The sequence below is a fragment of the Oncorhynchus mykiss genome, chromosome 8, assembly GCF_013265735.2.
Source record: "Oncorhynchus mykiss isolate Arlee chromosome 8, USDA_OmykA_1.1, whole genome shotgun sequence".
Classification (NCBI taxonomy): domain Eukaryota; kingdom Metazoa; phylum Chordata; class Actinopteri; order Salmoniformes; family Salmonidae; genus Oncorhynchus; species Oncorhynchus mykiss.
Genome location: NC_048572.1, coordinates 14,412,329 through 14,438,936, shown reverse-complemented (window position 1 = coordinate 14,438,936; position 26,608 = coordinate 14,412,329). Strand labels below are relative to the sequence as shown.

The 26,608-nt window shown below is 43.1% G+C and overlaps 1 protein-coding gene across 2 annotated transcripts in view; it reads left to right on the top strand.

The window, feature by feature from the left end:
* Positions 1–26,608, top strand: part of LOC110529444 (membrane-bound O-acyltransferase domain-containing protein 2) — a 75,119-nt gene that overhangs the window by 32,193 nt on the left and 16,318 nt on the right. For both annotated transcript variants that reach the window (XR_005052780.1, XM_036984827.1), the window contains exons 2-3: positions 9,892–10,037; positions 24,499–24,576. Coding sequence is in view for 1 of the 2 variants with exons in the window: in XM_036984827.1 (XP_036840722.1) it covers positions 9,892–10,037; positions 24,499–24,576 (224 nt within the window). In the remaining variant the exon portion in view is untranslated. The remainder of the gene's footprint in view (positions 1–9,891; positions 10,038–24,498; positions 24,577–26,608) is intronic.

The window sequence follows — 26,608 nt, the reverse complement described above, 5'->3', positions numbered from 1 at the left end:
CGTGACCTCTTTTTCAAATCTCCGTATAGAAATATAACACAGTAGGTACGTCCTAAATGGCACCATATTTCATCTAGTGCACTACTTTTGACCAAAGCCCTATGTAGAGATTAGGGTGCCACTTGGGACACAGTAAATCACTGTGATTAGGTTTGAGTGATGGTCTTTATGGCAGCCGGTGACATGGTCCAGAGACCAGAAGTCTGTATGCAGACTGTTGATGCTTATCTCCCCAGCCTGGTTACAGAGGCACGACCGGCCTCGTGTCTTTTTATCTCGCAAAACTTTTTGTGGAAGGTGCTACGCAGCGCACAGACCCCCTTGTGCACTCAACATTGTCGAGATACATTGAGTTTCCTTGTAGGCCTATTTGGCGGGGAACCTGTGAAGCTGTTTTGCCTGTTTCTGTTTGAGTATTTTATTAAAGAATGTGAAATAATGCTTCTGTTAGCTCCTTTTCATTAAATCATTCATAGCTTTTCTTTATCATTCATAGCTTTTCTAAATGTCTTCTCACTATCATTATCATTATTCACATCAATTCAATCAAATCACAATTATCTGCTTTGGTATTGAACTCAGTGAGCAGGCTTTCCGAGTGAGGAGAGACGCATGGGTGGGCCTACCAACGGAAAACCAAAATTATTAGGTAATCCGGACCACAGAAATCCAATGTTTATATAAAATGTCTGCCTTTCCCCCTCCATTTTAAGTCTAATATGGTATGTCCATTGAATATAGGAAACACCACATCCATTTGGCCTATGTCGTTTCATTTAGTCTCATTGTTTTGAAATCAGTATTTGTCCTTCTTTCCCATTTGTTCCCATTTTCAATCAAAAAATATGTGTGAGATTCACAAGAGATTTCCTATATTAAATGGACATACCATATTAGATTTAAAATGTAGGGGGAAAGGCAGACATTGTAATGTTGTGAAAGGCTGCCCTGACCTGGCTGGACACTCTCACATTCAAATAATTTTCACCTCCCATCGCTCCCATTGTTTGCACCCCCCCCCCCAAAAAAATATGCATGAGATATTCACAAGACTATAATATTGGTGATGCACAACCCTGGCTGGCGATGACACTGAGGCACTCACATTTTTCCCACCGGCTGATGTTCTTTCAGCGCCCAGAACATAAACTGGAGAATCTCCTGACATTCTTTCAGTCAACATGGGTTGGGGAGAATGTCAGACACATTGGAAGAAAGCCAAAGTTTCCCATAGGTATGTCTTGTTTAACATAATAATGCCTTTATTATTCTTATTCATATTATTGATGACAGCATGCCCAACGCCAAAACCATGCTTACTAATCTAATTTTCAGAATAATAGAACTGTCATGATGCTGTCCTGCAAGACTTGGCGAAGACCAACAACGGAGTGGAGGGCTGGCATCAAACCTTTTCGCTAATCTTGGCGCTGCACCATTTTGGAAGTTCATTGAGGCAAAGAGGTGACAAGAGAATGGAGCAGCAACTGACTGGCGTTCCACCACCATGGCAAAGACCTGTGGATCTGAAGTCACTGGTTTAGAGGTACACCATGACTGTGGATCTGAAGTCACTGGTTTAGAAGTACACCGTGACTGTGGATCTGAAGTCACTGGTCTAGAAGTACACCGTGACTGTGGATCTGAAGTCACTGGTCTAGAAGTACACCATGACTGTGGATCTGAAGTCACTGGTCTAGAAGTACACCGTGACTGTGGATCTGAAGTCACTGGTTTAGAAGTACACCATGACTGTGGATCTGAAGTCACTGGTCTAGAAGTACACCATGACTGTGGATCTGAAGTCACTGGTCTAGAAGTACACCATGACTGTGGATCTGAAGTCACTGGTCTAGAGGTACACCATGACTGTGGATCTGAAGTCACTGGTCTAGAAGTACACCATGACTGTGGATCTGAAGTCACTGGTTTAGAAGTACACCATGACTGTGGATCTGAAGTCACTGGTCTAGAGGTACACCATGACTGTGGATCTGAAGTCACTGGTCTAGAGGTACACCATGACTGTGGATCTGAAGTCACTGGTCTAGAAGTACACCATGACTGTGGATCTGAAGTCACTGGTTTAGAAGTACACCATGACTGTGGATCTGAAGTCACTGGTCTAGAGGTACACCATGACTGTGGATCTGAAGTCACTGGTTTAGAAGTACACCATGACTGTGGATCTGAAGTCACTGGTCTAGAGGTACACCATGACTGTGGATCTGAAGTCACTGGTTTAGAAGTACACCATGACTGTGGATCTGAAGTCACTGGTTTAGAAGTACACCATGACTGTGGATCTGAAGTCACTGGTTTAGAAGTACACCATGACTAAACGGCTGCAGCCTTACCTGAAGAGCGTTGCCTACACTTTTAAGTTGCAGTGGTGAATCACAGGAGGTTGGTGGGAACTTAATTGGGGAGAACGGGCTTGTGGTAATGACTGGAGCAGAATCAGTGGAATGGTTTCAAATACATCAAACACATGGTTTCCAGGTGTTTGATGCCATTCCATTTGCTTCGTTCCGGATGTTATTATGAGCCGTTCTCCCCTCAGCAGCCTCCACTGTTGTGAATGCTACAAAATCCATCTATCCTACTTGGAGACTTCTTTGTGACGCTTAATAATTTCCATCCTTTCATTAACTCAAATCCTTATGAGACCAGAACGCTAAGCACCTTCTTGGACATTTGTTCATTAGCTTATTTTTTTAGTGCTGCATTGTCATGTGCCATGTCATGTAGCATTGTCATGTAGCATTGTCATGTAGCATTGTCATGTAGCATTGTCATATAGCCATGTCATGTAGCCATGTCATGTAGCATTGTCATGTAGTCATGTAGCATTGTCATGTAGTCATGTAGCATTGTCATGTAGCATTGTCATGTAGCCATGTCATGTAGCATTGTCATGTAGTCATGTAGCATTGTCATGTAGCATTGTCATGTAGCATTGTCATGTAGCATTGTCATGTAGCCTACTCTCATCATTTTTCTATTCGTTGGTTATTTTAAATAAATGTTATAGGCCTAGTTATTTTTGCCCCATAATTGTTTGTATTTTGCAAAGCCTTTACCTTAATAACTAAATGTTTTATAGTGAATGGTTGGTGTTAATAGATGGTGTAGAACCTTGATAAAACAAAAATACATTATTTAAAACAAATTAGATAATTTAGTCTGTTTTTAGCCTTCAGCCTTTATATAAACATAGCAATGTATTAATATACAATATTCTGCCCATATGAACACATTTATTTTAGGCCATAACATTCAGCCTATATATATTGAACACTAATATAAATGTGACATGTAAAGTGTTGGTTTCATGAGCTGAAATAAAATATCCCAGAAATGTTCCATATAAATAAAAAGCTTATTTCTCTCAAATGTTGTGTGCAAATTTGTTTACATCCCTGTTAGTGAGCATTTCTCATTTGTCAAGATAATCAATCCACTGGCAAGTGTGGCATATCAAGAAACGGATTAAACAGCATGATCATTACAGAGGTGCACCTTGTGCTGGGGGTCAATAAAAGGCCACTCTAAAATGTGAATTTTTGTCACATAAGTCATTGCCACAGATGCTTCAAGTTTTGAGGGAGCGTGCAATTGACATGCTAACTCATTCTGATTGGCTGGGCCTGGCTCCCTAGTGCATGGGCCTGGCTCCCAAGTCGGTATGCCTATGCCCTCCCATACCACCCATAGCTGCGCCCCTGCCCAGTCAAATAAATATCCATAGATTATGGCCTAATGAATTTATTTCAATTAACAGATTTTTTTATATGAACAGTAACTCAATAAAATGTTGCGTTTTATATAAGTATTCAGACCCCTTTCCTTTTTCTACATTTTGTTACATTGGACATGATTAGGAAAGGCACACACCTGTCTATATAAGGTCCCACGGTTGACAGTGCATGTCAGAGAAAAAAACAAGCCATGAGGTTAAAGGAATTGTCCGTAGAGCTCCGAGACAGGATTGTATCGAGGCACAGATCTGGGGACAAAAATATTTCTGCAGCATTTAAGGTCCCCAACAACGCAGTGGCCTCCATCATTCTTAAATGGAAGAAGTTTGGAGCCACCAAGACTCTTCCTAGAGCTGGCCGCCCGGCCAAACTGAGCAATCAGTGGAGAAGGGTCTTGGTCAGGGAGGTGACCAAGAATCCGATCGTCACTGTGACAGAGCTCCAGAGTTCCTCCGTGGAGATGGGAGAACCTTCCAGAAGGACAACCATCTCTGCAGCACTCAACTAATCAGGCCTTTATGGTAGAGTGGCCAGACGGAAGCAGCTCCTTAGGAAAAGGCAAGACCGCCCGCTTGGAATTTGCCAAAAGGCACCTAAAGGACTCTCAGACCATGAGAAACAAGATTCTCTACTCTGATGAAACCAAGATTAAACACTCTGGCCTGAATGCCAAGTGTCACGTCTGGAGGAAACCTGGCACCATCCCTACGTTGAAGCATGGTGGTGGCAGCATCATGCTGTGGGGATGTTTTTCAGCAGCAGGGCCTGGGAGACTAGTCAGGATCGAGGGAAAGATGAACGGAGCAAAGTACAGAGCGATCGTTGATGAAAACCTGCTGGAGCGAAGGTTCACCTTCCAACTGGACAACGACCCTAGGCACACAGCCAAGACAACGCAGGAGTGGCTTCGGGACAAGTCTCTGAATGTCCTCGAGTAGCCCAGCCAGAGCCTGGACTTGATCCCGATCTAACATCTCCGGAGAGACCTGAAAATAGCTGTGCAGCGATGCTCCCCATCCAGCCTGACAGAGCTTGAGAGGGTCTGCAGAGAAGAATGGGAGAAACTCCCCAAATACAGGTGTGCCAAGCTTGTAGCCTCCTACCCAAGAAGACTTGATGCTGTAATCGCTGCCAAAGGTACTGAGTAAAGGGTATGAATAGTTATGTAAATTTCATTTTTGTTTTTTCTTTGTCATTATGGGGTGTTGTGTGTAGATTGATGAGGGGGAAACTATAAAGTCAATGTTAGAATAAGGCTGTAATGTAACAAAATGTGGAAAAAGTCAAGGGCTCTGAATATATTCTGAATGCACTGTATATACAATATTCTGGCCACATGAACGAATGTCTATTCAATATTTGTAGCTATTCATGATTCAGTAAAAAGCAGTAAACATACACATTTAATAACACTTGTGAACACAATTATGCAATATTGAACATACACAACATTTCTTTACATTCTTTAATAACCAACTGATAAACACAATTTTGCTACAGCTGGCTTCACAGCTTCCCCTGTGCTTCACATCTTCCCCGGGAAACTCAATGTATTGTAGCTTCACTCAGACAAAAGAGTAGCGGAGGAAGGAGTTCGGTTCTGCTGCAGTGTTCGTGGTAAAATATTACGCGCTGTGGAGGTGCTTCAACCGGCCGCACCCACACATCACAGAAAACCCTGAGACAGAGAATCGACAGAGATAAAGATGGTCAGAGTATGGGGCACATAGAGTCCAGAGCAGAGACCGAAGCAGACAATTGGAAGTCAAAAATGGACTGAAAGACTAAAGGGACAATGTGCCGTTTGTGATGACATACATCTTGCTCAAAACCCATAACTCCCCCACTAACTGTTATCTTTTGTTATAATAATAATAATAATAATAATATGAATAGGAAATTGAACCTCTGATTAGGCCCCATAGAGGTTCGTACTAAAATGAGACGTGATGGTGGGAAATGATCCTCTTCTAGGCTAGCGTTTGAATGATGAAGTAGTTGCAGAGCACTGAGAAGGTGATAACCATGACTCCAGCATGAGTCTAATATAGAATACTCTTAGTATATTTGGCAGCTTGTTTTTGTGCTTCTGTCCCCACTCCTGGTAGAATGGTGAGAATGTGAACTAAGGAAAGCATGACTCAAGCTATGAGCCTGTGATATTCATGTATACAGTTTGTGTATATTTGACAACCTGTACTGTGCGTTAAGTCCTAGTATTAGAGTACTAGTATCCTTGGTTTGGCACAGACCTTATTTGGTAAATGCTAGAGTTCAGATGGATGCCACGGCCTCTCTTAGTCTTCGAGGCAGCAGGCTGAATCACCCGGGGCATAGGGGCGTTGCAATCACTACATGCTGCCAAGAATCCCCCATAATGCCTAGCTTCTACCATTTCCTAAAAGAGCAGTTTGACAGATGGATGTTCTGTCCTTAAACCAGGGCCAGTGCTAGCCTCTCCCACTGCATCCCAAATTGCACCATAATCCCTATGGGCTCTGGTCAAAAGGAGTGCGCTATATAGGGATATAGTGTCATTTGGGACACCCCTGTGTCTACACCCCGTTCATTACAGGGTAGCAGAGCTGCAGATCAGATGAGGGGGATTGGCTTTCAGTGCGGCGATGATGAGCTGGATCAGAGGGGACGGACTGTCTGACTCCGAGCTGGACCACCTCCCAGTCTGGTGACCTTTGATCCTGAGAGAGAGGGAGAGAGTGAGGGAGAGCACGGGTGTCCCCTCTTTTATCCCTGCCAGCTCATCGGTATTCAGCTCACACCGGCCTCAGGACTCTGCTTTGGTTATTGTGTGTGTGTGCCCTTCGCTCTGTCCAGTCCAGACTCTCGTGGTGTGTTACTGTGGCTCCACTGGGCTCTTGATTAGCCATGACGTTTTGGCACAATAGCTAACGGAACGCCGGTTTTATCTGGGTTACAGGGCATCCTGGGTAGCCAGGTGTTGCCGCCCAGGCCCCTGCTTTGGATGCGTCTCTAATGGCACCATATTTAATTTAATAGTGCACTACTTTTGACCAGAGCCATATAGGTTGTGGTCAAAGCCCCATGGGCTCTGGTTAAAAGTAGTGCACTACATAAGGATTAGTGTTCCATTTGGGATGCAGATTGGGAGTCACATCTGAACCTGGTTGCTGTCTTTTAGGCCTACATCTATACCCAGTATCCTTAGCGTGTGTGTGGGAGCCTGGTTAAACCAGACAGAAAGCTGCGCTAACTAGAGGTTGACCGAGTATGATTTTTCAACGCCAATACCGATACCGATTATTGGAGGACCAAAAAAAGCTGATACCGATTTATGGATGGACGATTTATTAAAAAAAAAAAAAAAATCAGAATTTTAAATATTTTTATTTATTCATTTTTATTTTAGATATATTTACAATAATGACAATTACAACAAAACTGAATGAACACTTATTTTAACTTAATATAATACATCAAAATCAGTTTAGTCTCAAACAAATAATGAAACATGTTCAATTTGGTTTAAATAATGCAAAAACAAAGTGTTGGAGTCTTCAATATTCCCAGGTAAGAAGTTTTAGGTTGTAGTTATAATAGGACTTTCTCTCTATACCATTTGTATTTCATATACCTTTGACTATTGGATGTTCTAATAGGTACTTTAGTATTGCCAGCCTAATCTCGGGAGTTGATAGGCTTGAAGTCATAAACAGCGCAATGCTTGAAGCACAGGGAAGAGCTGCTGGCAAACGCAGTAAAGTGCTGTTTGAATGAATGCTTATGAGCCTGCTGGTGCCCACCATCGCTCAGTCAGACTGCTCTATCAAATCATAGACTTAATTATAATATAATAACACAAAGAAATATGAGCCTTAGGTCATTAATATGGTCATATCTGGAAACTATCATTTAGAAAACAAAACTTTTATTCTTTCAGTGAAATACGGAACCATTCTGTATTTTATCTAACGGGTGGCAACCCAAAGTCTAAATATTGCTGTTACATTGCACAACCTTCAATTTTATGTCATAATTATGTACAATTCTGGCAAATTAATTACGGTCTTTGTTAGGAAGAAATGGTCTTCACACAGTTCACAACGAGCCAGGCTGCCCAAACTGCTGCATATACCCTGACTCTGCTTGCACAGAATGCAAGAGAAGTGACACAATTTCCCTAGTTAAAATAAATTAATGTTAGCAGGCGATATTAACTAATTATGCAGGTTTAAAAATATATACTTGTGTATTGATTTTAAGAAAGGCATTGATGTTTATGGTTAGGTACACATTGGTGCAAAGACGGATTTTTCGCAAATGCGCTTGTTAAAACACCTGTTTGGCGAAGTAGGCTGTGATGCAATGATAAAATAACAGGCACCGCATCGATTATTTGCAACACGGCACAAACTAGATAAACTAGTTATCTCATCAACCATGTGTAGTTAACTAGTGATTATGTTAAGATTGATTGTTTTTTATAAGATAAGTTTAATGCTAGCTAGCACCTTACCTTGGCTCCTTGCTGCACTCGCATAACAGGTAGTCAGCCTGCCATGCAGTCTCCTCGTGGAGTGCAATGTAATCGGCCATCGGTGTCCAAAAACGCTGATTACCGATTGTTATGAAAAATTTAAATCTGCCCTAATTAATCGGCCGTTCACGATTAATCGGTCGACCTCTAGCGCTAACCAAGTGTAACGTCATTCAGTCTGGATAACCAAACTATGGCTGTGTCCTAATTGACAAGGAAAAAAGCAGCATTTCAAGGCAGGATGTCAAAATTTGCTTGTCTCAATCCCAAGGTACCTTAAAAGGCTGCCTTCAAATCCCGTAGGTGCCTCTGGAGGCAGGTATGCAGCAGGCAACTGCCTTTGGATTGGCACATAGTCTACAGTGCCTTCCGAAAGTATTAATACAAAACAAAATCCTCCATTTTCTCCTACAACAGCCATTTAACTCTGGAATTGTTTTAAAGTCACCATTGGCCTCATGGTGAAATCCCTGATTTCCTTCCTCTCTGGCAACTGAGTTAGGAAGGACACCTGTATCTTTGTAGTGACTGGGTGTATTGATACACCATACAAAGTGTCATTAATAACTTCACCATGCTCAATGGCATATTCAATGTCTGCTTCTTTTTAACCCATCTACCAATAGGTGCCCGTTGCGAGGAAATGGAAAACCTCCCTGGTCTTTGGTTGAATCTGTGTTTGAAATTCACTGCTCGACTGAGGGAACTTAGATCATTGAATGTGTGGGGTACAGAGATGACATTGTCATTTAAAAAATCATGTTGAACACTATTATTGCACACAGATTGAGTATATGTAACGTATTATGTGACTTGTTAATTACATTTTTACTCCTGAACTTTATTTTGTCTTGCCACAACAAAGAGGTTGAAAAGCTATTGGCTTATAAGTTATAAGACATTTCAGCTTTTCATTTTTTATGAATGAGTAAAAAATTCAAAACTTAAATCTACTTCGACATTATGGTGTATTGTGTGTAGGCCAGTAACCAAAAAATCAGAATGTAACACAAGAATATGTGGAAAAAGTCAAGTGGTGTGAATACTTTCTGAAGGCACTGTATAGTCTAGTGAGTGTGCGTAGGGTCAGTGCAGATAGTTTGGGTAACCATTAATTGACCATTTAGCAGTCTTATGGCTTTATGAAGGCGCTGTATGTGTGTGGTTGCATGGCAAGATTATTTTAGCTGTCATGTAACGTAAACAGCAGAAGGTTCTTCTATTTTAGATGATGAAGCTGTCATTTTGACCTAGGTAGTGCTGCTTATCAGTGTTCAGACATCTCTGTGAATGTGTTATCTTCACAGTCAGTTACTGCACGTCTAATCGAACCCACACTCGCATTGGATATCTGATCTCATCATCTTTAAAGGGACTTTAAATGAATCCCAAATTCACAGCTAAAGATCAGCGGGCCTCATCTCTCGCCCACAACTACATTATGGTCCGGAAAGTTGGCACGCCATCCACCACAAAATAACAATATGTACATCTCTTTCGCTCCTTAAATTCTCAATTTCCTTCCATTCTCTTGCACTCTCCACCCTCCTCTCCCTCTCCCGTCCCTTCTCTTTCCCTCCCCGTCCACCGTCCCCTCTCTCTACTCTGCTCCAGGTCAACTTTGTGGTGTGCCAGTTGTTTGCCCTGTTGACTGCCTTCTGGTTCCGTTTGTATCTCCACCCCAGTAAGACCAGTCCCTTCGTCAGACATGTGGTGGCCACACTACTGGGATTCTACTTTGCTCTCTTCTGCTTCGGCTGGTGAGTCTCGCTATATACACACACAGACTAGGGATGGGCACGGTTAATCAAATATCCGCATATCCAAACTGACGTTAGTATTTGATTACTTGAGTGAGTGTTGTAGGGCTATTTTAAAGGTGCTACACATAGGATGTATTTATTTAGTCTAAAACATCCTATGTGTAGCACCTTTAACAATTTTAAAAGCTCTGTCTAAATAAAATGAAATGTATGGAATTTTTACCTATTGATTGGACATGATTTGGAAAGGCACACACCTGTCTATACAAAGTCCCACGGTTGACAGTGGATGTCAGAGCAAAAACCAAGCAATGAGGTCAAAGGAATTGTCCATAGCGCTCCAAGACAGGATTGTGTCGAGGCACAGTTTTGGGGAGGGTACAAAACAAATGTCTGCAGCATTGAAGGTCCCCAAGAACACAGTGGCCTCCATCATTCTAAAATGGAAGAAGTTTGGAACTACCAAGACTCTTCCTAGAGCTGGCCGCCCGGCCAAACTGAACAAATCAAGGGAGAAGGGCCTTGGTCAGGGATGTGACCAAGAACCCGCTGGTCACTCTGACAGAGCTCCAGAGTTCCTTTGTTGAGATGGGAGAACCTTCCAGAAGGACAACTCTCTCTGCAGCATCCCTATGGTGAAGCGTGGTGGCAGCATCCTGCTGTGGGGATGTTTTTCAGCGGCTGGGCCTGGGAGACTAGTCGTTATCGAGGGAAAGATGAACGGAGCAAAGTACAGAGAGATTCTTTTTTGTTGTTGTTGACAACTCTGTTTATTAAATTTTACACACACACACAAGACAACAAAGCAATATAAATAATATACTCAACTAGAAAAAATATAAATAATACACAAAAAAAAGCTTTAAAGATACCATACTTTAGACAAGTTAAACACACCAGGCAGAAGGCTACAAAGGTTAAAGGGCAATCTATAGTACAGGGACAGAGCAAACACCTCACCATTGTTCCTGTAAACAGTCAAGGGATAAGGGTGGAGAAATGCAACCACTCACAGACAGTCATGGCCACAGACCGACCATCCACTGGACCAAAAATAAAAAAGTTTGCAATGCTGTAAAATAAAAAATAAAATAATCATAATTTTATGTAGGCGTGAACAACATTTTAAAATTAAATTTAAAAAACTGGGAAAAACAAGCTCACATTTTAGTCTCTGACCAGGCAAGATGAACAAGGCATCCGTAGGTCACAATCAATAAGCACATCAACCTTAATGCCCCCCCCCTCAGAAAAACACAAAGAAATGCTCATCCAATCCTTAAGTCACAGGGTGGTCAAATACAGACTTATTTTTGTTTTAATAGGAATGCCATCAGAGGATGGACTGTTTAAAGTAAGACTGGAATGGAGCCTCATTAAACAGTTTGGGGTTCCCACGTGAATTAAAACATTTTCTAGTTTCAGAGAGCATGTATAGCGCAGAGTAAAATTGTTTGAATTGATCATTATTCTCTTTATGTATAACTGTGGTGGCACCAGACGGGGTCCTTATTTGTGGGATTAAACGTGAGGCCTCAGATTTATGGATCTGATGTGCAAGGAGTTTACTGGCCTTGTCGCCTTGTTCATATACTCTGTACCGAGCTCGCAAGAGTAACTGTTCAGCTTGCCTGGTAGAAAGCTCATCAAATTCAGATTGGAGTAGTTGGTGCTCTTTATGCAGATCAGAGGAAGGATCCGTAGCATACTTCTCATCCAATGTGGCTATGGATTCACTCAGGTCCCGAAGTCGCTGGGGGCGAACTCTGTTTTGGTTGACTGTATAAGAAATAATTTGGCCATGTAGGTATGCTTTGAGAGACTCCCATATGGTAGAGCAGGACATACCTGGTGTTGAATTCGTTTCTAGGAATAAGGTGATTTCAGAAGAAATGAAATTGAAATCTGAGAGTAAAATGGGGTTAAGACGCCATTGATAACACATAGGAGGTCGCTGGGGAAACTCTTAACTCAAGCACTAATGGTGAATGGTCAGAAATAACAATACTCTCGTAAGTACACTGTCGAAGGTTAGGCAGAAGTTTTTTGTCCAAAAAGAAGTAATCAATCCGGGAGTATGTTTGATGAACATGAGAATAAAAGGACTACTGTCTATCTGTAGGGTGTAGGAAATGCCAAACCTCAAACATACCATATTTCTGAAGAAAAGATTGAATAAGTACGGCACATTTAGATGGGCCTGTAGTTGTTCGTGAGGACTTGTCAAGAACTGGGGACATTTTACAGTTGAAATCCCCCCCTAAAATCAACAAATGAGAATCTAAATTGTGTATAGCAGATAAAAAGGAAGAAATGAAACTTGTGTCATCCCAATTGGGAGCATAAACACTAGACAAAACAAGAGGGGTAAAAAACAGTTTACCGGTTACTATGATGTATTGTCCCTTACGATCAGCAATAACCTCAGAAGCTACAAAGGGAGTAGCTTTATCAACCAAAATGGCAGCACCTCTTGATTTACTATGAAAGTTAGAGTGGAACACTTGACCAACCCAGTCCCTACGCATCCTAAAATGCTCACCAGTCCTCAAGTGAGTCTCTTGTAGAAATGCGACATTTGCATTCAAACCCTTTAAGTGTGTCAACACCCTGTTACGCTTCACAGGGTTGTTAACCCCTTTTGATGTTCCAAAAAATGTACTTGATCGCATTATTTCGGCCCCCCTGGGCATTCCCGTTATACAACCCTGTCATTAGAGCATAGGGTGGAAAAGCAATGAGTGCCCAAAAACCCCAGAATAACTTGTCTCAGAGTAATAATGTACGGTGCAAGATGTTTGGAAAAAAACTACAAAAAAGACAATGACAACATTAGAACTGAACAATTCAACCTTGCACCCCCCCCCCCACTCCCTCCCCCTGTCCCAGACAGTACCTCCCCAAACAAGGTACAAGCCTAAATAGAACATGTTCTCTTCGCACAGTATGTCTGTGAGAGTACAGTCTTAAACCTAAACCCACAGTCCCGCTCTTTATAGTCGCGTTTTGTTTGTGGATCACACAGCAAAAAGAGAGAAATAAAAGTGAATCCCTTGTGCAAACGAAATTACAAAAGCACCACTTGTAGATGTATATAATTATATTCCCAGTCTTATAACAGGCATTGAGAGAGAAAATAAATCAAATGTATAAAGGCTCTCAGCCAAAAACCTAATTTGAAGTAAGGAAATCGTAGTAAGACAATTAAAAAAAAAAGAATTATAATAATTGTCTAGTTGACGCTGAGACAACTTACAACCAAGACCAAAAAACTATGTGTGCGCAACGTTGAACGTTTGCTGGGCATAACTGACGCTCAAACCTTTAAAATTGAAGTGAAGATCCCCAAAAACGTGTAGCCTCGGGAAACATTTACTGTTTACTGGGTCAATGCAAACAGATGCAGTAAACAAATAACCACTGAGACACAAATAACCACTGAGACACAATGTAAACAAACTGAATAGGTGAACGAGACAACTCCTGTGTTTCTAGGCTAAGTAAAACCTTAATACAATTAAATTAAAATGACTGAATGCTTGTAAGGCCAGCGGACTAGATGATCAAAACATTAGATCACATCAAATAAGCCTGAATGGGTTTGCCAACTCCCCAACTATACAAGACTAGCCTGTTATATCTAAACATAATTGTACCACAGGTGGGTTACTTACTAGCCACAGTTTGCAAGCAACAGTTGCTGAACTATGAGCAAGTTCAAGACTTCTTGATGTGACATTGAATGTGAGCCATAGCCTCATCCGGACTCAAATGTGTAGTCTTTACCATCATGAGATAGCCATAAACGGGCCGGGAATCGCAGTCCACACTTCACACCTGCATGGTCCCGAAGTAGTCGTTTGGCCTGTCTGAAAGCTGCGCGCTACATGGAAACAGTGGGGGTGTAGTCCTGGTAGATGGAGAAGCTCTATCCTTTAAAGCTCAGAGTGGTATTGCGGGCTCGTCGGAGGATCTCCATCTTCTCATGAAAAAAATGCACTCAAAGAATTATGTCACGGGGCCTCTCACCATCCCGGGGCTTTGGGCGCAGCGACCGGTGGGCTCGATCAATCAGGGGCTTTTCTTCTAAGGCAAAAACATCCTTCAGCAGCCAAGAAACAAAATCTGTGGCGCGAGGCATTTCCGCTGACTCTGGGACCGATACAAGTCTAAGGTTATTGCGGCGAGAGAATCCCTCTAAACTCACACAGCTCTCCTTCAGATTTTTCAAATCCACAGCTAGGCGTTTAACTTCAGCCTCCAGGGATGTAGTTAAGTCAGAGACATTGGTAGCGGAGGTCTCCAGTGCTGCAATCGTTGTAGTGTGTGACGCTGTTGTTGTTTTGAGTAATGTGATTGCTGGCACAGTCTCGTTCCGCAGGATGGTTAAATCTGCTTTTAAAGTATCAGAAACCTCCTGTATTCGGGCCTCAATCGTAGCAAACACCTCCGTTTTAATTTAAACTATCTCAGAGGGTAGTATTTTAATGGCCTCGAGAATGTTCATTTCTGCGCCGCCAGGCCAACCTGCACTCCCAGGTAAAGTGTGAGTCCCCGGGCCCTCAGACTCGAGGGCGGTGAAAAGAGTGGGTCTTGTAGGTCGGGTTTTCTCGAAGTCATGTTTTTGGCCTTGTTTTTGGCTGCAGCTGTACATAGTCCATCGGTATCTAGCCCACCCAATTTACCTACCTCATCCCCATACTGTTTTTATTTTATTTAACATCTCCGGAGAGACCTGAAAATAGCTGTCCAGCGACGCTCCCCATCCAACCTGACAGAGTTTGAGAGGTTCTGCAGAGAAGAATGGGAGAAACTCCCCAAATACAAGTGTGCCAAGAAGACTCGATGCTGTAATCGCTGCCAACAAAGTACTGAGTAAAGGATCTGATGCTTATGTAATTATGATTTCTTTTTTTCCCCAGTTTTTTTATTTTTATGAATTGGCAAACATTTAGAAAAAAGTTTTTTTGCTTTGTCATTATGGGGTGTTTGTGTAGATTGATGAGGGGAAAAAAAGATGTTATCCGTTTTAGAATAAGGCTGTTAATGTAACAAAATATGGAAAAAGTTAAGGGGTCTGAAAACTTTCTGAAGGCACTGTAAGCTGTGATCGCCAAACGGGTTGATTAGAGGGGAAAACAATACCCCCATTTGACGCACTGTCATTTCTGTAAGCAGGGGTTGTTTGGGAGATTTGTTGAGTGAAACCTTAGACAGGAGTTTGTTGTGGAGCTACAACCAGATGGTTATGTTGTGTTCGTTCACATCTGATGCTATCAGGTTAAGTAGCCTACAGGGGGATATTGTTGTTGCTTTGCGCGCTGACATTGGACTGAATAGGACTGTGGATGGATATGACTGAATAGGACTGTGGATGGATATGACTGAATAGGACTGTGGATGGATATGACTGAATAGGACTGTGGATGGACATGACTGAATAGGACTGTGGATGGATATGACTGAATAGGACTGTGGATGGATATGAATTAGTAGGACTGTGGATGGATATGACTGAATAGGACTGTGGATGGACATGACTGAGAGACTTAACTGTCCTATCCGGCTCCTACCAACACGTGTCCTGCGCTACTAGGAGCACTACAACTCTAGGTCCTCCCTCGTCCTCCCTTCTGCAGGTCTGGCAACCACTCCATTGTCCTGCTTCCGGTTTCAAACAAAAGCTCAAACATCAAGTGCCAGTAATGAGCTCAATATGGAAGTGGTCGGATGAAGCAGACGCGAGGCTACAGGACTATTTTGCTAGTACAGGCTGGGATATGTTCCGGGATTCATCCGTTATCATTGAGGAGTTTACCACAACAGTCACGGGCTTCATCGATAATTGCATAGACGATGTCATCCCCATAGTGACTATACGAATGCATCCAAACCAAAAACCATGAATTACAGGCAATATCTGCGCTGGGCTAGTGCTACCTCTTACAATGAACAAGACACGGACATGGACGCATATAAGAAAGCCCTCTATGCCCTCTGACGAGACATCAAACATGCAGAAGGACAATATAGGAGGAAGATGGAATCCTATTATGTGGCAAGGCGCGCAGATGATAACGGATTACAAAGGGAAATCAATCTGAGTTTCCCAGTGATAAAGAAATCCCAAACGAGCAGAATGCCTTTTATAATGAGGAACACAACACTGTGTCTTGCGCGAAAGCCCGTTTTTCCGGATGACTGTGTGATCTCGCTCTCCATGGCCGATGTGCGCAACATTTTTAAATAGGTAACAAGGACGCAGGGCCAAACGGAATACCAGGGTGCATTCTCAAAGCATGTGCAGACCAGCTGGCAAGTATCTTCAGACATTTTCAATCTCTCCTTGTCCCAGTCTGTAATCCCAACGTGTTTCAAGCTGACCACCATTGTCCGAGTTCCGAAGAGCTCCAAGGAAACCTGCCTAAATGACTATCGCCCTGTAGCACTCACAACTGTAATTATGAAGTGCCTTGAAAGGCTGGTTATGACACACATCAACACCATCATCCCAGACACCCAAGAGCCACTTCAATTCACATGTCACCCCAACAGATCCACAGATGACGCAATCTCAATTGCACTTCACACTGTCCTCTTCCACCTGGACAAGAGGTGAAATAACTATGTGAGAATGCTGTTCATAGACTACAGCTCAGCGTTCAACATCATAGTCCCCTCCAAGCTCGGCAGTAAGCTCAGGGCCCTGGGACTGAACACCTCCCTCTGCAACTGGATCCTGGACTTCCTGATGAGCCGGCCCAAGGTGGTGAGGGTAGGCAACAACACTTCCGCTGCACTGACCCTCAACATGGGGGCCCCTCAGGGGTGTGTGCTTATTCCCCTCCTGTACTCACTTTTTACCCATGACTGTGTGGCCACGCATGAGTCCAACACCATCATCAAGTTTTCTGACGATACGACGGTGATAGGCCTGATCACTGACGACGATGAGATAGCCTACAGGGAGGAGGTCAGAGACACAGCATTGTGGTGCCAGGACAACAACCTCTCCCTCAACATCAGTAAGACCAAGGCACGGATTGTTAACTATAGGAAAAAGTAGGAAAAAGCTTTTTTTTTAAAGCAGACATTGAATATCCCTTTCAGCATGGTGAAGTTATTAATTATTAATCTCTACAAAGACACAGGCGTCCTTCATAACTCAGTTGCCGGAGAGGAAGGAAGACAGGGATTTCACCACAAGGCCAATGGTTTTATTTTTTATTTCTTTATTTCTCCTTTATTTAACCAGGTAGGCTAGTTGAGAACAAATTCTAATTTACAACTGCGACCTGGCCAAGATAAAGCAAAGCAGTTCGACACATAAAACAACAACAACAGGTTACACATGGAATAAACAAACATATAGTCAATAATACAGTAGAAAAAGTCTATATACAGTGTGCGCAAATGAGGTAAGATAAGGGAGGTAAGGCAATAAATAGGTCATGGTGGCAAAGTCATTACAATATTCCAATTAAACACTGGAGTGTTAGATGTGCAGAAGATGAACGTGCATGTAGAGATACTGGGGTGCAAAGGAGCAAGATAAATAAATACAGTATGACAGTATGGGGATGAGGTAGTTGGATGGGCTATTTACAGATGTGCTATGTACAGGTGCAGTGATCTGTGAGCTGCTCTGACAGCTGATGCTTAAAGTTAGTGAGGGAGATATGAGTCTCCAGCTTCAGTGATTTTTGCAATTCGTTCCAGTCATTGGCAGCAGAGAACTGGAAGGAGAGGCAGCCAAATGAGGAATTGGCTTTGGGGATGACCAGTGAAATATACCTGCTGGAGCGCATGCTACGGGTGGGTGCTGCTATGGTGACCAGTGAGCTGAGATAAGGTGGGGCTTTACCTAGCAAATATTTGTAGATGACCTGGAGTCAGTGGGTTTGGTAATGAGTATGAAGCATGTGCCAACCAACGAGATCGTACAGGTCGCAGTGGTGGATAGTATATGGGGCTTTGGTGACAAAACGGATGGCACTGTGATAGACTACATCCAGTTTGCTGAGTAGAGTGTTGGAGGCTATTTTGTAGATGACATCGCCGAAGTCGAGGATCGGTAGGATAGTCAGTTTTATGAGGGTATGTTTGGCCGCATGAGCGAAGGATGCTTTGTTGCGAAATAGGAAGCCTATTCTAGATTTAATTTTGGATTGGATATGCTTAATGTGAGTCCGGAATGAGAGTTTACAGTCTAGCCAGACACATAGGTATTTATAGTTGTCCACATATTCTAGATCAGAATCGTCCAGAGTAGTGATGCTGGACGGGTGGGCAGGTGTGGGCAGTGATCGGTTGAAGAGCATGCATTTAGTTTTACTTGCATTTAAGAGCAGTTGGAGGCCACGGAAGGAGAGTTGTATGGCATTGAAGCTCGTCTGGAGGTTAGTTAACACAGTGTCCAAAGAAGGGCCAGAAGTATACAGAATGGTGTTGTCTGCGTAGAGGTGGATCAGAGAATCACCAGCAGCAAGAGCGACATCAGTGATGTATACAGAGAAGAGAGTCGGCCCGAGGAATTGAACCCTGTGGCACACCCATAGAGACTGCCAGAGGTCCAGACAACAGGCCCTCCGATTTGACACACTGAACTCTATCAGAGAAGTAGTTGGTGAACCAGGCAAGGCAGTTGTTTGAGAAACCAAGGCTGTTGAGTCTGGCAATAAGAATGTGGTGATTGACAGTCGAAAGCCTCGGCCAGGTCGACGAATATGGCTGCGCAGTAATGTCTCTTATCGATGGCGGTTATGATATCGTTTAGGGTTTTGAGCGTGGCTGACCAGCTCTGATACCAGAATACCTGACATGATGACTCCTTGCTGTCCCCAGTCCACCTGACCGTGCTGCTGCTCCAGTTTAAACTGTTCTGCCTTATTATTATTCGACCATGCTGGTCATTTATGAACATTTGAACATCTTGGCCATGTTCTGTTATAATCTCCACCCGGCACAGACAGAAGAGGACTGGCCATCCCACATATGCTCTCTCTAATTCTCTCTTTCTCTCTCTCGGAGGCCCTGAGCCCTAGGACCATGCCCCAGGAATACCTGACATGATGACTCCTTGCTGTCCCCAGTCCACCTGACTGTGCTGCTGCTCCAGTTTCAACTGTTCTGCCTTATTATTATTCAACCATGCTGGTCATTTATGAACATTTGAACATCTTGGCCATGTTCTGTTATAATCTCCACCCGCACAGCCAGAAGAGGACTGGCCACCACTAGCCTGGTTCCTCTCTAGGTTTCTTCCTAGGTTTTGGCCTTTCTAGGGAGTTTTTCCTAGCCACCGTGCTTCTATACCTGCATTGCTTGCTGTTTGGGGTTTTAGGCTGGGTTTCTGTACAGCACTTTGAGATATCAGCTGATGTACGAAGGGCTATATAAATAAATTTGATTTGATTGCATAGCGGAGAAGGTACGGTGGGATTCGAAAAGGTCGGTAATCTGTTTGTTAACTTGGCTTTCGAAGACCTTAGAAAGGCAGGGTAGGATAGATATATGTCTGTAGCAGTTTGGGTCAAGAGTGTCTCCCCCTTTGAAGAGGGGGATGATCGCGTCAGCTTTCCAATCTTTGGGAATCTCGGACGATACGAAAGAGAGGCTAGTAATAGGCTAGTAATAGGGGTTTCGGCAGATAATTTTAGAAAGAGAGGTTCCAGATTGTCTACCCCGGCTGATTGGTAGGGGTCCAGATTTTGCAGCTCTTTCAGAACATCAGCTATCTGGATTTGGGTGGAGAAATGGGGGAAGCTTGGGCAAGTTGCTGTGGGGGGTGCAGGGCAATTGACCGGGGTAGGGGTAGCCAGGTGGAAAGCATGGCCAGCCGTAGAAAAATGCTTATTGAAGTTCTCAATTATAGTGGATTTATCGGTGGTGACAATGTTTCCTAGCCTCAGTGCAGTGGGCAGCTGGGAGGATGAGGTGCTCTTATTCTCCATGGACTTTAGTGTCCCAGAAATGTTTTGAGTTTGTGCTACAGGATGCACATTTCTGTTTGAAAAAGCTAGCCTTTGCTTTCCTAACTGCCTGTGTATATTGGTTCTTAACTTCCCTTAACTTCCCTGAAAAGTTGCATATCACAGGGGCTATATGATGCTAATGCAGTACGCAACAGGGTGTTTTTGTGCTGGTCAAGGGCAGTTTGACATCTGACTGCTACGCCATCTTGGACAGACCGGTGACTTTAAAACAATTGCAGAGTTTAATGGCTGTGATAGGAGAAAACTGCTAAATATTTGGCAAAGAAATTGTCTTTATGTCCTGAATACAAAGTGTTATGCTTGGGGCAAATCCAGCACAACACATCACTGAGTACCACTCTTCATATTTTCAAGCATATTGCTGGCTGCATCATGTTATGGGTATCCTTGTCATCGGCAAGGACAGTGGAGTTTTTCAGTTTAAAAATAAATGGAATAGATCGAAGCACAGGCAACATCCTAGAGGAAAATCTGGTTCTGTCTGCTTTCCAACAGACACTGGGAGACAAATTTACATTTCAGCAAGACTAACCTAAAACACAAGGACAAATATACACAGGAGTTGCTTACCAAGACCACATTGAATGTTCCTGAGTGGCCTAGTTATAGTTTTGACTTAAATCGGCTTGAAAATCAATGGCAAGGCTTGAAAATGGCTGTTTAGCAATGATCAACAACCAATTTGACAGAGCTTGAAGAATTGTAAAAATAATAATGTACACATCCAGGTGTGCAAAGCTCTTTGAGACTTACCCAGAAAGACTCACAGCTGTAATCGCTGCCAAAGGTGACTGAAAAGGACTGTGGATGCATATGACTGAAAAGGACTGTGAATGGATTTGACTGAAAAGGACTGTGGATGGATATGACTGAAAAGGACTGTGGATGGATATGACTGAATAGGACTGTGGATGGATATGACTGAATAGGACTGTGGATGGATATGACTGAATAGGACTGTGGATGGATATGACTGAATAGGACTGTGGATGGATATGACTGAATAGGACTGTGGATGGATATGACTGAAAAGGACTGTGGATGGAAATGACTGAAAAGGACTGTGGATGGATATGACTGAAAATGACTGTGGATGGATATGACTGAAAAGGACTGTGGATGGATATGACTGAAAAGGACTGTGGATGGATATGACTGAAAAGGACTGTGGATGGATATGACTGAAAAGGACTGTGGATGGATATGACTGAAAAGGACTGTGGATGGATATGACTGAAAAGGACTGTGGATGGATATGACTGAAAAGGACTGTGGATGGATATGACTGAAAAGGACTGTGGATGGATATGACTGAAAAGGACTGTGGATGGATATGACTGAAAAGGACTGTGGATGGATATGACTGAAAAGGACTGTGGATGGATATGACTGAAAAGGACTGTGGATGGATATGACTGAAAAGGACTGTGGATGGATATGACTGAAAAGGACTGTGGATGGATATGACGGAATAGGACTATGGATGGATATGACTTAGTAGGACTGTGGATGGATATTATAGGTAGTGGGACAATTAGAGTATTCACATGCTGCCTCTTGGTAACTGTTACTGAAACATTTCATACAATTTTAAGCAAGCATTTATTTTACAAGCTAGCATATGAAAAAACTGCCTCCCAAGTACAGTTAAATGACTGAAAAAAAAAAGTAGGCCTGTGTGTGTAAAATGACCAAAATAGGACTCTCCCCCCTCTAACCTGATTAATGGGGAGGGAGCGTACCAAGGGATACCATGCCAGTATGGGTACGCCAATAGATTTATTATCAGGCCAATACGCTGCTGGACTCTTCACCAACCATTGCTCCCCACTCAGGGCTGAATCAATGTTTATTAGCGCTGCTAAAAGAGTTCTCTCATTAACAGATCTGCTTTAATAAGATGAACAGGTCGATGCACCGATGAGGCCTGATGCAAATGAGAGTTGCGTCCCCAAAGTGGCACACTATTCCCTACTTAGTCCACTTCTTTTGACCAGAGCTCAATGGACCATGGTCAAAAGTAGTGCACTAAATAAGACATAGCGTGGGATGCAGACAGGGACTGAGTGCCAGAACGTTTAGTTGTAACACAGTAAACTCTCTGATTTTATTACACCCACGCACATATTTACAGGGGGTGCATCCCAAAAGGCACCCTATTCCCATAGGTCTCTGGTCAACATGTAAGGAGTCGGCCACATTTAAATGGGGCGCCGTTTGTAACATGCTGTACATTGTGAAAATATTTATTCCCTGCCACAAAATGGCTTGCAAACATTACAATCCTTTTGCCCAAAAAATGACACACGTGGCCAAATGAGGTCAAAACTAGACAAAAGGTTTTTAACGTAAACAACGACTGGGTAAAGGACTTGTAGCACTAAATTATGTGCTTATGATGTGTTGTGTATCCACTATGGCTTTGCTACTGTGGCCCAGTCATGCTGTTGAGTGTGTGTGTTATCGGTGACTGTGTGTGTAATCTTTGTGTGTGTAGTCTGTGAATGTGTGTTAAATGAAGCTAATTTGCATTTGATGCCAGGGACAAATGGTTCTCTCTAGGCAGACTGGGCCCATGAATCTTGGCCCATTACTCTGACAGGCACATACAGAGCCTTCAGAATGTATTCACACCACTTTACTTTTCCACATTTAGTTGTTTCACAGCCTCAATTTAAAATGGATTAAATGTCGTTTTTTTTTGTCACTGGTCTGCACACACAACCCCATAATGTCAACGTGGAATTATGTTTTTCCAAAATTTTGCAAATAAATTAAAAATGAAAAGCTGAAATGTCTTGAGTCAATAAGTATTCAACTATTTTGTTATGGCAAGCCTAAATAAGTTCAGGAGTACCAATGTGCTTAACAAGTCACAAAATAAGTTGCATAGACTCACACTAATAGTGTTCAACATGATTTTTGAATGACTACTTTAACTCTGTACCCCACACACAAGTATCCGTAAGGTCCCTCAGTCAAGTAGTGAATGTCAAACACAGATTCACACACAAAGACCAGAGCGGTTATCCAATGCCTCAGAAAGAAGGGTACCTGTTGGTAGATGGGTAAAAAAATGAGCATGGTAAAGTTATCAATTCCACATTTGGTGGTGTATCAATACGACCTAACTCAGTTGCCGGAAAGGAAGGAAACCGCTCAGGGATATCACCATGAGGCCAATGGTGACTTTAAAACAGTTAGAGTTTAATGACTGTGATAAGAGAACTGAGGATGGGTCAACAACATTTTAGTTACTCCATAATACTAACCTAAATGACAGAGTGAAAAGAAGGAAGACTGTACAGAATACAAATATTCCAAACATGCATCCTGTTTGCAATAAGGCACTAAAGTAAAACTGAAAAAATGAAGAAATTAACTTTATGTGCTGAATACAAAGCGTGGGGGCAAATCCAACAAAACTCATCACTGAGTACCATTCTTTGTATTTTCAAGCATGGTGGTGGCTGCATCATGTTATGGTTATGCTTGTCATCGGCAAGAACTAGGGAGTTTTATTTATATATATATATATATATATATAAAACTGAATAGTGTTAAGCACCAGCAAAATCCTATAGGAACACTTGGTTCAGTCTGCTTTCCAACAGACACTGGGAGACAATTTCACCTTTCAGCAGGACAATAACCTAAAACACAAGAACAAATATACACTGGAGTTGCTTACCTAGACGACATTGAATGTTCCTGAGTGGCCTAGTTACAGTTTTGTCTTAAATCATCTTGAAAATCTATGGCAACTTGAGAATGGCTTTCTAGCAATGATCAATAACCAACTTGACTGCTTGAAGAATTGTGAAAAATAATAATGTGCAAATATTGTACAATCCAGATGTACAAAGCTCTTAGAGACTTACCCAGAAAGACTCACAGCTGTAATTGCTTTCAAAAGTAATTATATTGGTTTGGAATAGTTATGTAAATGAGATATTTATGCATTTAATTTTCAATAAATTTGCTAACATTTCCAAAAACATGTTTTCACTTTGAAATTATGGGATATTTTGTGTATATGGGTGAGGAAAAAATGTCATCCATTTTGAATTCAGGCAGTGACATAACAAGATGTGGAGTAAGTCAAGGGGGATGAATACTTTCTGAAGGCACTGTTTATGGCACAGAGGACAGGGAGGATGGGGGGGGAAGGAGAGAGATGGGGGGGAAGGAGAGAGACTGGGAGGATGGGGGGAAGGAGAGAGACTGGGAGGATGGGGGGAAGGAGAGAGACTGGGAGGATGGGGGGAAGGAGAGAGACTGGGAGGATGGGGGGAAGGAGAGAGACTGGGAGGATAGAGGGAAGGAGAGAGACGGGAGGATGGAGGGAAGGAGAGAGACGGGAGGATGGAGGGAAGGAGAGACATCGAGGGTGGAGAAATAGTGAATATTACTGTATGTCTGTGATTGATTATGAACAGTTAATCACCTCTCTCTGTATGTAGGTATGCTCTCCACTTCCTGGTTCAGAGTGGGCTCACCTATGGCATCATGATCCTCACTGGAGTAGAACACATGCACAAGTAAGTCCAGTGTGTCTGTCTTTCTGTGTGTTTTCGTGCCTGTGCTGGTGTGTTGTCTAGGGTATGAGTAGTCTATGAAGGTCTGTCTGAATTATGATGTGCAGACTGGCCACAGATGTCATGCAGACTGGCTACAGATGGCATGCAGACTGGCTACGCGTCATGCAGACTGGCTACACATGTCATGCAGACTGGCTACACATGTCATGCAGATTGGCTACACATGTCGTGTAGACTGGCTACACATGTCGTGCAGACTGGCTACAGATGTCGTGCAGACTGGCTACAGATGTCGTGCAGACTGGCTACAGATGTCGTGCAGACTGGCTACAGATGTCGTGCAGACTGGCTACAGATGTCGCGCAGACTGGCTACACATGTCGCGCAGACTGGCTACACATGTCGCGCAGACTGGCTACACATGTCGCGCAGACTGGCTACACATGTCGCGCAGACTGGCTACACATGTCGCGCAGACTGGCTACACATGTCGCGCAGACTGGCTACACATGTCGCGCAGACTGGCTACACATGTCGCGCAGACTGGCTACACATGTCGCGCAGACTGGCTACACATGTCGCGCAGACTGGCTACACATGTCGCGCAGACTGGCTACACATGTCATGCAGACTGGCTACAGATGTCATGCAGACTGGCTACAGATGTCATGCAGACTGGCTACAGATGTCATGCAGACTGGCTACAGAGTGGCCGTGGCTGCTGCCGGATGAATAATGTTCAAAACACCAAGCAGAGGCAGGCACACATTGACTCGCAACGTCATCCCAACATCGCACCCTGTGTTTCCCATCAGCCACTTCTTTACTTCTCACAAATCACTCTCCGGGAGTCGACCTGCATGTACCAGCAGACCACCTCAGCCGCCCGCTCTTATTTTTCAAATGTATATCTGTTACACGCTGAGATCATTGGAACACATTTTTATTCTGAATTTAATTTTAATTTGGGGGTGCAACCCAGACAGGATGATCACATAAGTGATAAGATCCGTTTTTGTCTGTCTGTCTGTCTGTCTGTCTGTCTGTCTGTCTGTCGAAGTGACTTGTAAGGCGCTGGCGTAATCGTCCTGGTTTGCATCCCAAATGGCACCCTATTCCCTTTATAGTGCACTACTTTTGAACATAGGGCTCTGGTCAAACATGGTGTACTATATAGGGAATTGGATGCCATTTGGGATCCATCCCTGATGAGGGATTGAAAGCTGACCTGGTGATAATGATGATTGGCCATCATGGCTATCATTCCGTCCTGTTGCTTACCACCTGTTGGTGGCCATTTTTAGTTTTTCTCTGGCTTCATGATCACTTTAATAATGTCTTCTAATTATTATGTCCCCTTTGATCTCCTTGAGGCCCACGCCCCATCTGCAGGCCCAGAGGAAACAAATTATATATATATTACTTTGATGTTCAATTGATACTACAGTGGGAAAAATAGGATTGAACAGGGTGGCAAAGGGTAGCAGACTACTGTTATTTTATTTCTTTCTTTGTCTCCAGTTGTGTGGGTAAGAGGTTGTCTGAATCCCACATTGGCATCCTATTCCCTACATAGTGCACTACTTTGGGTTCTGGTCAAAAGCAGTGCACTATATAAGGTATAGGGTGCCATTTGGGACACAGACAATCCTATTTCCCTTCCCTTAGTTCCCCTCTGAGAAAGGAGATTGATCTGTAAACTAAAGCACATATGACTCCAACATGTTTCGCTTGACTTTGATCATCTTGGAGCAGAACTCAGTGGGTAAATCTATAGGAGGAGGAGGGGGCTGGTGGTGGTGGTAGCTGTCTGGCTGATCTGGACCAGAGATGTTCTGTCACTGAAGAGGGGTGGTGGTGGTGGTGGTAGCTGTCTGGCTGATCTGGACCAGAGATGTTCTGTCACTGAAGAGGGGTGGTGGTGGTGGTGGTAGCTGTCTGGCTGATCTGGACCAGAGATGTTCTGTCACTGAAGAGGGGTGGTGGTAGCTGTCTGGCTGATCTGGACCAGAGATGTTTGTCACTGAAGAGG